The sequence below is a fragment of the Solanum lycopersicum genome, chromosome 5 (genome assembly GCF_036512215.1).
Source record: "Solanum lycopersicum chromosome 5, SLM_r2.1".
Classification (NCBI taxonomy): domain Eukaryota; kingdom Viridiplantae; phylum Streptophyta; class Magnoliopsida; order Solanales; family Solanaceae; genus Solanum; species Solanum lycopersicum.
The window spans coordinates 7,776,346-7,794,115 of NC_090804.1; the positions used below are offsets into that span (position 1 = coordinate 7,776,346).

General features: G+C 29.7%; 2 protein-coding genes across 2 annotated transcripts; both read left to right on the top strand.

Moving 5' to 3' along the window:
• Nucleotides 1-3,939: 3,939 nt before the first annotated feature.
• Nucleotides 3,940-7,724, top strand: LOC101250016 (uncharacterized; the record flags this gene model as incomplete). The annotated part of the gene is given in 2 exon segments (NM_001366387.1): nucleotides 3,940-4,064; nucleotides 7,370-7,724. Coding segments are annotated over 2 exon segments (192 nt in total). The 3' UTR covers nucleotides 7,457-7,724.
• Nucleotides 7,725-8,639: 915 nt separating this feature from the next.
• Nucleotides 8,640-10,616, top strand: LOC101250302 (vignain-like). Its single transcript, XM_004239107.4, has 4 exons — nucleotides 8,640-9,162; nucleotides 9,285-9,517; nucleotides 9,613-9,753; nucleotides 10,180-10,616. Exons 1-4 carry the CDS (start codon nucleotides 8,718-8,720, stop codon nucleotides 10,435-10,437), a joined length of 1,077 nt encoding a protein of 358 aa, XP_004239155.2. The 5' UTR covers nucleotides 8,640-8,717; the 3' UTR covers nucleotides 10,438-10,616.
• The last annotated feature ends 7,154 nt before the right edge of the window (nucleotides 10,617-17,770 follow it).

The following is a 17,770-nucleotide window of genomic DNA, read 5'->3' on the forward strand; positions in this document are numbered from 1 at the left end:
AATAAAATATAAAAGCTCGCGGATTAAATGCATATATTATTATTATTATTATTATAGCTCGAAGACGTCAACTTTATACATATTAATCTCGAGGTATTTGATTAGTTTGTTGACACAAACAAAGTTGGAATCAAGAAAAAACAAATTTTTTAGAATAACTAAAATATGCACGTTTGGGTGTGCACAACTAAAAACAGAAAACTTGATACTAAGCTAGTCTTCTAGGTTAATAATAATTAATGGACTATTTAGATTTCTTGTAGTATAGATATTGACACATAATATTATATCAATTTAGAAAAAAAATATCTTCATAAAATATTAGTTTTGCATAAAAATCACGAATTCACGTGCTTTATTTTTATAGCTTATTAATTTGTGTTTGCTAACAACATCGACTTTTTTTTTTTTATAATCTGAAATATTTTAATTAATGGTGATATGTAACAGGTTACTGTATTTGTTATATCTACACCACCTTATATTTGTTGTTATATCTATATTACTTTAAAATATGAATAAATGTTGATTGAACTCTTATATTGAAAAATAAAATCCGACTATATTTGGGTTGGTTTGGTTTAAACTAAAAAAGATCAATCTCAGACTGAACCAATCCGACATTATATATGTTATTTTATTAAAATTTATTTTATACATAAAAATATTTACTTTGATATAATTTTAAAATATTTTTATACTATTTCTTAGTTTTATCTTCTAATATATTATTTCAAGTTTAAAACTTATAATTCAGAATGGTACAATAAAGATTTTAGTTCATAGATTTTGATGATAAAACTTAAATCAAAATCAAATTAAAATTAATGCAAAAAGAACATCAATTCAACGCTAAGAATATCAATAATATTGAATATTTGTTCTTTAGTTTTACATTGGTTTAGATAATTAAAATACATAATCTAATTTTAATTTTTCTTAAATATTTAAATATATAGTAATGTCACTACTACTTATTAAACTATTTTAGCATGATTTAGTACTTTTAAATTATAGTAATTTCCATTATGACTTTACAATATTTATTTTATATGATGATTTCATTATTATTTTTAATTGAATATTTTTTTATCATCAATACTTATCTCATAGTTTGTGTTATTTTTTAAATAAAAAACCTAGATAATTGTATTTTGGTTGGACTGAAGAAATACTTGAAGCACAAGTTAATTATATGTTTCTATGCAAACTTTACCGAAAATCCAAAAATCTGAAAAAATTCAAGGTTTATTATTTGGTTTGATTTATAAATTTAAAAATTTGACACAATGGTTTGCTTTGGTATTTGAAAAAACTGAACCAACCCGAGGTTGAAAAATCCGAAAAAATCCGAATTTTATTAGATTGGTTTGGTTTATAAATTTAAACTTTTTATACAAATGGTTTGGTTTGATAATTGAAAAACCCGAACCAATCCGGTCGTGTATACCCCTACTCAAAAGATGTATGTTACGAAAATGAAGATGTTATCAGGTGGATGTATGTACATACTAGAGAGTGGTAGACCTAGAGGTAGTCGAGAGGGTTCACCTGAACCCCCTTGGCAATAAAATACATTGTATATATATGGTATTTTAAAGTAATTTTATGTCTATATATTGAATTTGAACCTACTAAATGTAAAATTAAAGGTTGGCTCAGTAGTTGAGGAGTTCAAAACTCACCTGGAGGTTTCAAGTTCAAATCTTAGCTATAGATATTAATATTACTAGGAGCGATAAAATTAGGAGTAAGAATACTAGGATTAGGTGTGAAAATGGTTATCAGTCAGTCAAGATGAGAAAAACGAAATTGAAATAGCTTAAATGAGGGTATAATAGGAAGAAAAAATTTGTCCTTGCTTGATTTGTCAAAATTGACAAGTAAATAGGGACATCTAAAAGAGAAAATATGGACAAGTAAATAGGGATAGAAGGAGTATTAATTATAGGTGAGTAATTCGTATCAAGCGAGAAATGGTGGAGACCTCGCTTCTTTCATTTTTTTTTTTGTCTTCGATTTATACTTACTCTTAATATGCTTAAACGAGGGAGATGTACAATATTGTATTAATTTATTTTCAAAGATACAACACATGATACAAAATGTATACAATTTAATATAATTTATATTCATAGATACACTTGATACAAAGTGAATATACAAGTCTGGAATCTAAATAAGTCACAAAAAAATAAAAGTGACAAAAATAAGTTATTATTCCTGTAAGTAACTAAAATAGGCATAGTTAAAGAATTTTATTTTTTAATTTTATGCAATATTTCAAACGTTTTCTGTTAGTCTCATAACATATATATTTTAATATATAACAGATTATACCTTGTAAAACAAAATTATTTCTTACGCTTTATAAAGTTTATATAAAGTCAAAAAATTTCTTTAACACTTTAAAAGTTACTTGTATAACGTAAAGTGAGAAGAAATGCTGAATCCCAATCTATAAGAGACAAACTTTTTTACCCCAAGAGATTAGTCAAATATAAAATATTTATATTTTTCCTTTAGGTAAATTAAAACTAATTACAAAAATGATATTCTGTCAAACAACATCATTTGGGTTCCACTGGCTCGCGAGCAACATTCTACGCCACACTATTTCATCGTTACAAACATAGTTTTGATTTCTTTAGCTTGTGTTTGAACATACGATATAAAATCATAATTTATAATTAATGATTAAATATGCAATTTGGAATTATAATTTGAAATTTAATTCAAATTCTTCAAAAAACATGATCCGAGATTTCAACTTTTAAAATGTAAAATTTGATGCACATATAAATCATTACTACTCTTGAAATGTAACTTTTCTTGAAATATAAGATTTTCTTTCACCATATAAAGTGTAAGAAAAAAAACATATACTTTACAAAGTGTAAGAAATAGTTTCGTTTTACAAGGTGTAAAATATTAAAATATACACGTTCTGAGACTAACGAAAACGTTTGGAATATTGTATAAATCAAAATTTTTTCTTCCACTAAGCCTATTTTAGTTATTTAGTAGAATAGTGGCTTGTTTTGGTCACTTTGATCTTTTTATGGTTTATTTACATTTCGAACTCGTGAATACACAAAGAACATATACACTTGATACAAAGTGAATACACAGGGAACATATACACTTGAAAATAGTTAATACACAATGAATATATAACTTGATACAAAGTGAATACGCAGGGAACATATACACTTGAATAAAGTGAATACACAAAGAACATATACACATGATACAAAGTGAATACACAAAGAACACATACACTTGAACAAAATGAATACACAAGGAACATGTACACTTTATACAAAGTGAATATACAAGAAACATATACACTTGAACAAAGTGAATACACAAGGAATATATGCACTTGATACAATCTCGTTCATACACTTGATACAACTCGTGTTCATTGACATAAATTTGTATTCATTAATACACATGATACCATTTATATTTGTTAAATACATTTGATATCTGGTGGATACGTAAGGAATATATAGATTTGATATAATTACATTTGTTGATATAAGTAAATACAAGTGTATTCGTTTATATAAAACTGAGATCAATAGTATTCAATATTATGTCCTCTCTCCTCTCTTTTCCAAATCTCATTTGCCTTCCACTCTTAATTTCGTTCACCTCTCCCCATCCTTTTAATAATAGACATGAATCATAATCAGATAAATTATAATTATACGTTTCTAATTAAGCTTAAATTATAATCATATTGAAAATTTCATAGAAGTGGCCCAAAGTAAAAAATTTTAAAAATGTGAATGTTAAGGGTGCAAAATGCAAACAACTCCATTCCTAGATCTTAAAGCTAGAAAAGACAAAACGACGTCGGTAGTTGTATCAGCGGACACGGCAGAAAGGGCAAAAGATCAGAAGGGAAACAGAAGATTGTTGTAGTATCCCGACTCAAAAACTTAGCGAAAATGGTGAAAGTTGCGACGTTCTTTGCTATGTCTGTAGGAGCCTTCGCTTTCTGGCAAACCATGGACAAAATCCATGTCTGGATCGCTCTTCATCAGGATGAGAAGGTAAATTTTCAAACCCTAGTTTTGTTTTCCCCTTCCTTTTAGGATGAAATAGACCTCAGAATCGTGGATTGAATCTTTTCCTTTTAGGAGGAATGAGCCAGAACTCTAAATGGTTTTATGTTTTTGGATTTTGGGTTTTTTCGATCTGGATCGTGATTAGTTTCTTGAAGTTTGGATTTTTCGGACTTTCAGATTTATGGTGTTCTCCGGAAAGGAAATTATGATATTATTGTGTATAACCTGCAGATGGTAGAAAAGCTTGAATTGTTTGCTGTTTTTGAATTAACAAAAGAAAGAAACTTTGCTTTACATGTTGCTAGTTAGGGGTGTCTTTGATATGATGGGAAATGTTTTCGTAGAAAATGTTTTCTCAGAAAACAAGTGAGTTTCTGGCTTGTTTTCTAGTGTTTGGCAAGTAAGCAAGAAAATATTATGCATATATATCTTATATAGCAAGACACTATGGAGGTGAGATGTGATGGGTAGTGGGGGTTTGGGGATGGGGATGTTCAGGGGCTGGGGTAATTGGGTGGGTAAGAGGAGACAATGAACATGGAATGTCACTTTTATGCAACTTCTTTACCATGCTTCAGCTAGGGAGGTCATTTTTCTCATTTTTAAGGAACTTGTTTCCTAGAGTAAATGTTTTCCAAATTTAGGACAACTGGAATACGTAATGTTTTCCTCCATAACAAATACACCCTTAGTTTCCATCTATTGTTGGGACTTGGGAGGTTTTGCGGAGGATACTCATAGTTTAGTTGCTTAACAAGGGCCATTGTACCTAGCAATGTTTCCTCTTTCTTCTTGGGGAACTTAGATGAGAACCTCAGGAATTCGAAGATATATTGTATTAGAATGTTGATCTGTTATCTTGTGCAAAACTATTACAACATTTAACTTATGAGCACTGAGCAGAAAGAGTGAAGAACATACACTTAGGGACACTACATTACAGGAGCAACAATGAATCAGTTTGGAACTGATTTATGCTATAGATCTACAACATAGGCCACACTCTTGATAAGATGATTGATGAAAATTATATGGAAAGGAAGAATGATCAACACATGGTATTCATTGACCAGGTTTTTTAACGTCCTTTAGTAGGTGCTGGAGAAAGAAGAATTCATGTAAAATATATAGATGTCATAGAGGATTTTTACGAAGTTGTGACAAGTGTGAGAACTGTGGTAGGAGATATATGTTTACCTCAGTTATGGATGAACTAACTAATAGTGTACAAGTTGAGGTATATTATATGTTGATTGTAGACTATGTTGTGTCAAATAATAATCTCGTGAGCATGTCAACCAAAAGCTTGAGTTGTGGAGAAACAATCTGGAGGCCAAGGGTCTTAAGATAACTTGAAGTAAAATAAGAGATATGCTCTGCAAGTTTATCCAGCATAAGACGAGTGAAATCAAGGTGAGATTAAATGTGACTGTAATGCTTAAATGCTTACCGTTCATATATCGAAATTTGATGTTCCAAGAGAACTGTATGATGGATAATATGATGTAAAACAGAATTAATAAAACATGGTTGAAGGGAAGTGCCACTGGAGTATTATTTGATAGGAAGATGCCTATCGAAGTGAAAGGGAAGTCCTTTGACAGGGCTATGGAGCCAACAATATTACATGTTAATGAGCCTCTAAGATCCAACATATCCGTAGGATGAGTGACGTAGAAATGCAAATGTTAAGATGAATATCCTTATAAAAAACAAACAATATTAAGATGGATATGCTATTATACAAGATTAGAGATGATCAAATCTGACAAAATGTGCAAACAGCACATATAAAAAATAAGTAAGAGGCGGTTATGTGTAGGTTTGGTCGTGTCATACATAGACCTCGAGATTCATTGGTTTTGAACCCATGATGGGAAGCTGTCTAAAAAGACCTATAATTTTGTGGAATTCGTACAAATGTACAAAAAGATAGAGCTCAATGGTAGAGAAATATTCATACAGGCGATATCAACTAGTTGAATATAAAACTTCGTGTTGTTGGTACGCTCACAGTAGTCTTTTTTTTTTTCCGCTCACAGTAGTCCAATAGTTGCTAGGAGTCAACTTAATCTTCTTGGAGTATTTGTATGTCAGTGGAAAATGTAGAAAAATATATTGAACTGGAGAAACTCATTTATAAAATATTAAAATGAGATGAGTCTAAATTGAGTGAAATGAATAGCAAGGATTCATAGAGCCGACCCCCACTAGCTTGGAATTGGGCTTAATAGTTGCTTTTGTTCTATTTATCACTAATAAATTTAAATCACACATTATTGTGTCAATCTTGTAAGCATATCAAACTTTGAATCTTGAAGAAGACTTGGCAATGTTTTTGCTTTATATTTCAGATGCTTGGAAAGAACTAGTATACTTTCTGTTGTTCCCCTTTTCTTCTCGAGGACCTCATTAGTTAAGGTCTTGAAATATTTTGAGTAAGGAGTAGATAACAAGTAGAATTCATCTCATTCAAGTGTTCCCGCCTCTCTTGTATACCAGTACTGACCTGCACCTTCATACTAGATAACTTGTCACTTTTCCACTTCCATGATCAAAGTACTCTAGGATGTTCCAACAATAATCTTGGAAGTGCAATATCCAAACATTTGCTTTCTTTGCCTTTTGGCTCGTAGGTGTATCCATGTTACAATCTCTTAGTAGAAGAATCATGTCGGTGATGTGACCTTCATTTTCCTTTGGAGTCCTTTTGAAGCCAAGACTGACAATTGATACCTTCATAAGGCCATTGTCAGAGTTTTTAAGGAGAAAATAGGTCATTGCAGAAATACTGACCACATCCCCAGTGAACAATTCAAAATTCTAATCAACAGTCCTTTATGCCAAAAATACAAGGCAAGAAATAGGCTTTTATCCTTCTTACTCCTGGTGTATCACATAGACACTTGAACTTTGGACCAAAGCCTATTGTCGATTTGTCCAGAAAATACCACTTTTGGTGGAAACTTTCATGGTACTTATATAACAGATGTCAGTTTTTCTGCTAGCCAAAGTGTTTTCAGTGATAAACGACCAAATGAATGGGTCTTGGTAGTCTTGTACTGAATGATGTGGCAAAGGTTCTTTTACTATAACATTTAGGGTTTTTTTAAAGCTATATGCCTGTTAGCCACAGACCACATAAGTGTCATTGGTGTACAACAAAATTGTCTGTTTTGTCAAGTTGTAGTATGCCTTCTCGTCTTTGATTTTTCTTTCCTTTTTTTCATTTTATTTTCTTTATCCTTTTTGCATAAAATGTTGATGACTATGAATTTGGCTCACTGCAGCAAGAGAGAATGGAGAAGGAAGCAGAAATCAGAAGAATGAGAACAGAGCTAATCAGAGAAAACAAAAAGCGGGAGTCTCTTGCCTAAAGGCTGCCGAGAATTGCAAACCTAAAGTTGCATTCAGTTCAACAATTTGTTTTTGCTGTCTTTTTGAACATTTCTGGACCTCTGCTTCCTAATTTCCATAAAATCATGTAATGATGGTCATGAATGCCTTAAATGTAAACTTAAGTTTGGACCTGTCTCAGTGCTCTGCTGTCAATAGCATGATTATGCTTGCACTGGTAAACATGTAGCTTCTTTTAATCTGACAATAAATACCATTTTTTTTGGTTTGGTTGGTCTTTGGAGTAAATTATGGTGACTTGCTATTTGTTGGTTATTCTTTCATAACCTCGTATACTTTGCTCTCATGTCAATATTTTGAAATTTTGATTCTGTAAAGATGAACCCCTTCGTTTTCTCACTCGTTCTGGTTTTTAATTTCCAAGTGTTGTTGCAAATGTTAGCTTTATGGGAACATAGGTAGTCTCTGCCTGTTAATTAACTCTGCACTTGTTTTAGGTGAAAGATATAATTATAATTTCTAGCAGAGTTCAAAAATCCTATATTTGGTGCAAAGTTAGACTTGTGAGTTTGTCTTGCAGGAGATATGAATAGTTATTTCACCAACCAAAACTCATGCTCCTGAATCAGCTGACTGCATATACATATCTATCTGTATACAGGCCCCAAACTCCTCCTATTCCCATCCCAAACAAGATGTTTCTTACCCAATAAAGGGAGTTCTAAAAGCAATTTCAAGGTTAAAATTCCGTGCACACGGTGTTTACACCAAACCAATGAGTGCAAGATGTGTCTCTCACACACATATTCATTACTTAATGATATGTATTAGGATTTATACAACCGACTCTAATAAGTTAGTGATTTTGGCATAGTTAGTTGAATCAGTAGCATCAAGATTGTTACTACTGATTAATATCTTCTCATGAACATCCTAAAAATAGCAGAAAGTAGGCAAAAAGGAGTCTTGTGTGTCATGCAGGCTGTCGTGTACAGCAGCCTCCAAATATATGCCAGTCGTCATTATCTATAAACAAACTTAGCAAAAATAACGTGGTGGCTTTATTAGATAAATCACAGCTTGATAATGTTTCACTTTTGCATAAGTAAAGTCACTTTTCCCTTAATATCTGTTAAAGACACCTAACTGATGTAAGAATGTGATGTAGCCTTGCTCTATATAACACTTTAGCATATTAACATATGTTATCCTCATATCATAGTTTTAATAATCTTTACACTTATATTGATCAATTTCCATTTTTCAGTTTTTATCAGAGTGATGGAGGCAGGGAAGAAGATTTTCTTGATTTCGCTTTCGTTGGCTATGATATTTGGTCTAGTTAATAGTTTGGAGTTCACTGAAAAAGATATTGCATCTGAAGAGAACTTATGGGATTTGTACCAGAAATGGAGGAGCCATCACACTGTTTCTCGAGACCTAACCGAGAAACAACGACGTTTCAATGTGTTCAAGGCGAATGTGATGCATATTCATAATGTCAACAAGATGGACAGACCTTATAAGTTGAAACTCAACAAGTTTGCTGATATGACCAACCATGAATTCAGAAATTTTTATAGCTCTAAGATAAAACACTTCAGAATGCTTCATGGTCCCCGCCCTACTACCGGATTTATGCACGACAAGGCTGATAATCTCCCAGCATCCGTTGATTGGAGAAAGAAAGGAGCTGTTACTGGTGTAAAGGATCAAGGAAAATGCGGTAAGTTCAAGAAGTTGTGACCATCTCATCTAAAAGCTTAAGCTGTTATCGCCAAGTCTCCTTGATGCTTTGATTGAAAACATTGTTTTAGTACATGCTAGCTTATCCTCGTGTATTTGCAGGTAGCTGTTGGGCGTTCTCTACGATAGTTGGAGTTGAGGGAATAAACAAAATCAAGACAGGTAAATTAGTTTCACTGTCTGAACAGGAGCTTGTTGATTGTGAAAAGGATAACGAAGGATGCAACGGAGGACTAATGGAAAATGCATATGAATTCATCAAGAAAAATGGAGGAATTACGACTGAAAGGATATATCCTTACAAAGCCAGCGATAGTCGTTGTGATTCTTTAAAGGTAGATATTATGTTTCAAACAACATACTTTGATGAATATGTCAATATCTAGTTTCGTAGAACTGTATTTTTTAACACTTCTTTTATCTCATCTAGAGGAATTCCCCCGTGGTTAATATCGATGGACATGAAATGGTACCTGAAAAAGATGAGGATGCTTTGATGAAAGCTGTTGCTAACCAACCAATATCTGTTGCTATTGATGCTAGTGGTTCCGATCTGCAATTTTACTCTGAGGTAACGCGATTTTACTTTTTCAATTGGACATGAACTGCTTATGAAACCATGAAGATGAACTTCCCATGTGACTCATGTACCGAGTGTTAAAGAATGACAATATCTCACATCTGTGTTTAATAAGATAGATGCAATCCTCCTTTCTTTGAGCTAGCTTTTGGAGTGTGAGTTAGGCCTAAGACCTAATTTAATACAGAGGTGGATTTAGGTTTGACGAGTTCAACCTTTTAAGTTCTTACTATTGAATTCATCGCGCTCTTGAAATGATTGAACTTTTACTATTATTTCACGAATACGTATGCTATGTGTCAAAACTAACATGTTCAATTGAACTCGGTAAATAAAGTTGCATCCATTATGTTATATGAATCATCTATATCCATTATGCTCTCACCCGATTCCAATCGATTACATGTGAAAATTCAGGGAGTGTTCAATGGAAATTGTGGCACAGAGCTAGACCATGGGGTAGCAGTTGTGGGCTATGGATCAACTCATGATGGGACAAAGTACTGGATAGTGAAGAACTCATGGGGGACTGAATGGGGTGAACAAGGTTATTTTCGAATGCAACGAGGCATCGATGCTGAAGAGGGACTCTGTGGGATAACCATGGAGGCTTCATATCCAGTCAAGTTATCTCCAGACAATCCCAAACCAGCACCCTCTAAGGATGAACTCTAGATTGGCGCTCGAGTAACGACTCTGCTTCAGCCTGTAGCAAGCTATAGTATTTACAAAGAAACTTAGGTAAAAAGCAACACATATATGCAATCTATGAGTTATTTTGTATTGGTTTGCATGAATAAAATGCTTAGGGTTGCACATGTTTGTAAGTTGTAGCCTTTAGCTTCTGCTTTCAATCCATTTGGCTACAGAACCTCATCAAGATTGGCTTGTGAATGGGCCACTTCTTGTTCGTATATGATAGGAAAAACTCATGTGGGGTGTGTCTGAACAATCTCCCACATTGGTAGCTGAATTAAAAAAGAAGTCATTTATAATGGTGTGAGACGAGGAAAACCATGCTAACTTTAGTTCAAAGCAAATGATATCACAACGTGATAAAAGTGATGAGGATTATCTTGGATATTAGTATGATTTTTAAATTTTTTTAAATCTACACCTCAAAATATACTATTATTAAAATATTTCTTTTGCAAATACGTTTGTGAACAAGCACTTCAGTCTTCACCAACAAGTTAAGAATGTAAAACTTTGTTGTTGTATTGTTTAATCTTAAATATTTAATATGAGTGTTTGTATATGTTTACGTGATAATATTAGGCTTGCTCAAAATCAAATCGAAATCGATAACCCGTTTTGAAAAAAAGTTATTGGTTTATTAGTATTGGGTTATTGATTTAGCGGCTTTGAGAACAATTTTGATTTTTTTTGTTATTGGGTTATCGATTTTTAACGGTTTTGGAATTTTTTCTTAACGGATTAACCAATAACTCGATAATAAATTAAATAATTATACTTATACCATTTATATATAAAGTCTTTTAACTTAGAGTTTGATTTCCTATTCTTATTTCTGATTGCCTCAAACAATTGGTTATTCTATAATGTTAAAAGTGTTTGTTTTTTAGTAAGATGTAACTTGTAAATCATGTGCATGGTCTATTTGGTTTATCAACTTGTTTCTACGTGATTTTCAATATTTTTTTTGTGTCAAATCTTAACTGTTAAATCGAATCGATAACGATCAAAAATTGATAAACGATAAGTCAATATTTTAATGATTCTATAACGATTTAACACATATACAAATCGATAACTAATAAATTAAATTGATAAATTCAAAATCAAATCAAACTAATCGATACACAATCATAAGTGATATAATAAAATTACCTTTCGATAATAGATGGCATTGAAGAGAGTAGAAAACAAGCAAAATAAGACAAAGTGCCGTACAAAAGTGAATTTACCAAAGCTTCCTCGTAATCATGAAGTGCCCCTTTTAATATGATGTTCTAATCTTTTGCTGTAGCAAATCAGTTTTTAATTATTTATAGTATCAAGACCACTTTTATATGTATTTTTTAAAAAAGAAAAAGAAAAAAAAAAAGATGCATGGGTTGGGCTCAGATGGCCAACCCGTCTGGTGTTGAATGACTCAAAACAAAAGGACCACGCCTCTCTATTTTTACCAATTGGTAGGGACCTAACTTTTTGCTTCCATATCTTTGACCATTACAACGTTTTTTTATTAAAAAAAAAAAAAGGAAACTATTTATACTATTTTTTTCAATTAAAAAAAACAACATATTCTTTTAATCTGTTTTTAAAAAAATATTTTCTTTTTTGTAATAATATTTTAACTTTAATTTTTCATGTGTCATGTTTAAAACCATAAGATTAAAGAATATTTCAATACATTTAACATAATTTTTATTAAGAACTACAAAATTAAAAAAAAAAATTCTTTTCTTAAATTTCGTTTCAAATCAAACTAAATCAATTTTAAAAAAATGAAGGGATATCAATTTTATCTATTATCTCTAACGGAGACGGGGAATATGACTTTGGTCCTTTGTACTTCCCCTCAGAAGCTTGTGCAACACATTTTTATTTATCTAAGGCTTTTAACTCTTGGATCTTTCACTTTGGCCACTGAGGTAGACTACTTTGGGGTGAGGTATAATAATTAAATGAGAAAAGATTATATCTGTGTTGTTGTAGGTATTACGTAGGATTCTAATTAGTTGAATAAATGTGTTCAGTTTTGGACTCAATTCTAGTTCAGAGTTTGTTCAGTTGTACTTTGTGATTAGACTGTTGTATCCTCGAGGGAATAAGTTAAGAAGAACTACGGCTGGACCGATGAAAAACATTTGTTGAGGCTTGAATCTCTTTAAAGAGAGTGAGATAGTTGTGCCTTAGCAAGAATAGATTTTTATTTATTCATTTTATTTTCAATTGTAATTTGTAATCTTGTAATTTTCAGTAACATTATGTTTCCATATATAAGCGAATCTACTTGGATATAATGTATCTAGAATAAATTACAACTAATTTTGATTTAATTATTTCGAGATACATATATTCGGACATATCTGGATGCACTAAAATCTAATAACCGAGATTCATTAGAAACAAGTATATCTAAGTAATTAGCTTCTAAAGTAGTGAGATGTCTACAAGTTTCTTAAGAAAAATGAGGTACTTCGACAAAATATTTTAATTATATCAATTAGATTTTATTATACTTTAAAATAGCTATATTATATTATCAATCACCACTTAATTGTTTTCTATCAAATTTCTTCTTATTTTTCTCTCGCTTGCATCTCTTCTCCCTCTCTCCTCTCTTTCTACGTCATAGTGATGGCATTTAGAGAAAATTGATGAATGTATCAATGTCTATTTGATACATGTATATTTGATACCTAATATATATGTTTACTACGAATACACTCGATACTTGTCCGAGTTTGCTCACGATTTATTGTATATAAGATATACTAATAAAATGTATATCAAATACATTATGAGATTGATCTAAAATACAAAGATATAGGAAATATAAATAGAGAAAAGGAGAGGAACAAGAGATAGAGTGAGGCGAAAAAAGACGAGTTCATTGTATACTCTGATACAACTAATAACATTTTCCGACCTACATGTATTTAAGCTAATATGTATCATAGCTACGTATATCCAAATTATCAAATACATGTATTCGAAATAGCACTTCGAACAAACCCCTGGAATAACAAATTAAATAAAAAATCACTAAAAATAGAAAAATATCTTGGTTACGTCCTAGGATATTAAAAAAGTCTGTTTTAATTTCTTCAAATAAATTGTCACTTAGGAAAAGGACAAAATATCATGTTTATAAAGCTTGTGAAAAGCTGATTATGTTACTGCAGAGAAGACAAAGTAAAATGGTAAACGTAAATGTTTAACCATTTAAAATAAAATATTACTGGGTGAACTACAAATATTCTTACCATATTTGTAGTAATTTTTACTATCATTGGAAATTACTCGATACTGTTGCATTAAATATTTCAAATTAAATACACACAAATACATGTATAAGCGATTAAATTTTATTCCTAAAATATAATAATCAAGAAAAAACAAAAGCAAACAAGTAATAGTATGTCATTGTGTTAATGTTGGATGGGATTTTTTCCTAACAACGAAAGTATAAAGAAGCAAAATATAAATTGTATGAAGAACAAAACATATAATATGTCAAAAATATCCCATGTCATATAAGCAGACTTGTTAACAAATTGAACACATGGATGCTTATAGACTCTTTTAATAAGTAGTATTCTCTTTGTTTTGAAAAGAATGATTTAATTATTTTTAGTGTATTTAAAAAAAAAGAATTTCTTTTTTTTGTAGCATTTTAACGATAATACTAATTTTAACGATAATAAATATATATATTAATACGATTTAATCGTGGGCTTCAATACGACTGATATTAAAAAGGGAAAATTACGCAATAAAACAAATTTATATTATTTAATTACTCATTGTAGTTATAGTTTCCTATTGTTACCACTCACGACTAACATTATGCATTAATTACGTTAGTCGACTTCGAGTTTGTATAATTAGTCACGTTTGTATATGTATAATTCGCCAGAATATACAAATACATTTGTATAATATACAGTTATTTAACCTATATACATATACAATTCACCTCTCTCCTACTCTCTGCCCTCTCTCGCTCGCGTCTCTCCTCCCTTTCTCAATCTCATTCGTCTCTCTCCTTCCTCTCCCAATCTCACTTGCCATATATATATATATATATATATATATATATATATATATATATATATATATATATATATATATAACATACAATCATCTAACCGATATACATGTAACATTTCACCTTTCTCCCACACTTTTCCCCCTCTCTCTCCTCTCTCTCCTTGTCTCACTCGCCTCTCTCCTCCATATAACATGTAGCTACAAATTGATATTATCTAACTATAACTATGGAGAGTAATTAGGCTATTTTTAAGTGGCTATATATGAAAGTTCTCCAATTAAAAAAGAAATTTTAAATGTTAAAAACGTAAATTAACATTTTATTTTATACAAATACATATGTATAACATACAATCATCTAACTGATATACCTATAACATTTCACCTTTCTCCCACTCTTTTCCCCCTCTCTCTTCTCTCTCTCTCTCCTAGTCTCGCTCGACTCTCTCCTTCATATAACATGTAGTTACAAATTGATATTATCTATCTATAACTATGAAGAGTAATTAGGCTATTTTTAAGTGGCTATATATGAAAGTTCTTCAATTAAAAAAGAAATTTTAAATGTTAAAAACGTAAATTAACATTTTATTTTATACTTACTAGTGACGAACTCTTTTAAAAAGAAGGGAAAATTTTCAAAATGTAATATTTTAGCATTTAATAGGATCCCTTAGCCACATTTTCAATGTTTATTAAAAGTGTCAATATTTTAGTTTGTTAATTATCTGATTTATGTATTTTTTTTAATTTATTTTAATTTGAAAGAATACAAATATTTAATAAATGAAAGGAGAAAATCAAGGGATAGAATATTTCAAAAAAAGGTAATAACTTAATTTTCTCATCAATTATATTTTCAAAGAAAAAATCAAACGTGTGCTGTATTTTTATTTTTTTCAGAATTTTGTAATCTTTTTAGAATTGTATTTGCTCCAATATGAATAATGTTTGTACTCATTCTAATTTTCATGTTGTATTTTGTATAATGAAACTTGTATTTTTTTATTAGTTTCTGTTCATCCCAATAGATATACCAAATGAATATGTAGTTATTTAAGAAACACACTTATATTCATATATTTTTTTCACTGTGCATTTTTTTCTTCAAAATCTTGTATCCTTTCTCAAGTCGTATTCATTCCAATATATATATATATATATATATATATATTGTACTTATATTTATTCTACTTTTATGTATTATTTTGTATAATAATATATAAAATACAAAAATAATATAATGAAAAAGTGAGAATGAAATATAAAACTGAAAAGGAATAAGTGAATTTTGTTGCACTTATTCTTAAATAAAATACATAACTAGTTGACATACCTTTAGAATGAATACAAATTAAAAACAACTACCATATTCAAAAATTATGCAACATGACTTTTAAATGAATACAAATATTAATAACATAAAATTTTGAATGATTACAAAAATTAATAGTATGGATACCGATATTGAATATTAATTGACAAATGATACAAAATTCTAAAAGAAAATTATAGATTGAAAAAAACTAATAGGAAATTATTCTTCCTTAACTTGATCTTCAACAAGTTTTTTCGAAATCTTCTGCATCTAATTAATGATGTCTTTACGTAATAGAGAAAAATATCAAAAGATAGTAGGTAACAATGTATTTATCTTTATCAATGGATGAAAAATATTTCGTAGAAATAGTGAGATTTCTGAAACAAAGTAAAAAAAATTAGAAGAGGTGATTTTCTTTGTTAACACCTAATTTTGACTAAACTTAGATTTTACACCAATCTTAATATTTAAACATTATTAAAGAGTTACATTTAAAATAAATTTGAAAATTACAATAAATTATAAGCTCAATTTATTTTTGATAAAGAAAACTTGTAAATTTATTGTATTTGTTTTAATACTTCAACTAACTAGTTTAAAAATTAATGATAATATATATTACGAAAAAGTAGAAACAAATAAATATAAAAAGAAAGTCCTAAACATTTCCAATCACCTTACCTTTTATCCTAATTATCCTCGAACTTTTATAACTAATTTTTTCTAAAAGATCTTCCCCATTTAGTTTTTCTTTTTTCTTTCTCTCCACATTTTAATGCACAATATTAATTTTTTTTAAAAAAAAAAATCTCATTTACCCTTTTTTATTCTTCTTTTTTCTTTTTTTGTATTTTGTTTTTATCTTTTGTCTTATTTTATTTAATTATTATTGTTTATTCATTTATTTTATTTTCTTTCCCTATCTCAATTCTAATTTTCTCAACTAAATTTCAAACTAAACATAATCCCGCTATCACTGTTCTTTTTAATTAGCACCGAGAGATAGAGAATACACAGACAGATCAAAATACACAGAGAAAAAAAAAGCAAAAGAGACAAAAGTAAAAAAATGAATTTTATCCTAGAATTAAGTTATAATCTGAGATTTTGTTTGCGATTTCGATCTTATGGCTCTTTAAAGTTAATTTACAATTATTAATTTTGAAAATCAGTAGATCACAACATTTATTTTGGTGAAATTAGTTTTTGCAAAGAGGTAATTTTCAATTTCTTCTTATAGTTGAAGATTGATTTGAATAAATAATACAATGTTATTTGTATTCTTTCGTCGTGGTTCCATTTTTAGTTAATTATGTAAATGTTTATGTTCATAAAATATAGTTTTGTGTTTTGTTTTTTTTTGAAAAGCTATTCATGTGTTGTATTATTCTCTTACATATAGTTTTTCTGCATGTGCAATAGTACTGCAAGTAGATTAAGATTTTCTTCTTTAAACCTTCGCATGAAGTTTATTAAAATTATAATGATAGACAAATTACATGTAATATTTGACAAAATAGTAATAACATTGATACATTAAGTAGTATTGAGATATTACTGTATTTGGATGCTGCAGTGTAATCATGTCAACTGATTATTTTTCCTTAGAAAATTATAAAGTTTAATCGATTAGTGATTTAGAAAAGCTTTATAGAATATGTTTCAGTCTTTTGAAATTTGTTTATTTTGATAAATTTACTTACCTTAAGAATAAGTCTAAGATGATTATCACTTTAATTCGTATTATTAAGAAATATAATTAAATATTAGTTAGATAATTATGATAAAAAAGAAATAGATAAATTAGGAAGATTAACAAAAAAAAACATAACAAGAACAAAAAAAGTGAAAGAAACAGAATGTGAAAAATAAAAATAAAAACGAAAAAGGAAAAAATAATCAAAAAAAAAAAAAAAAAGGAAGAAGTAAAATGAAATAAACAAA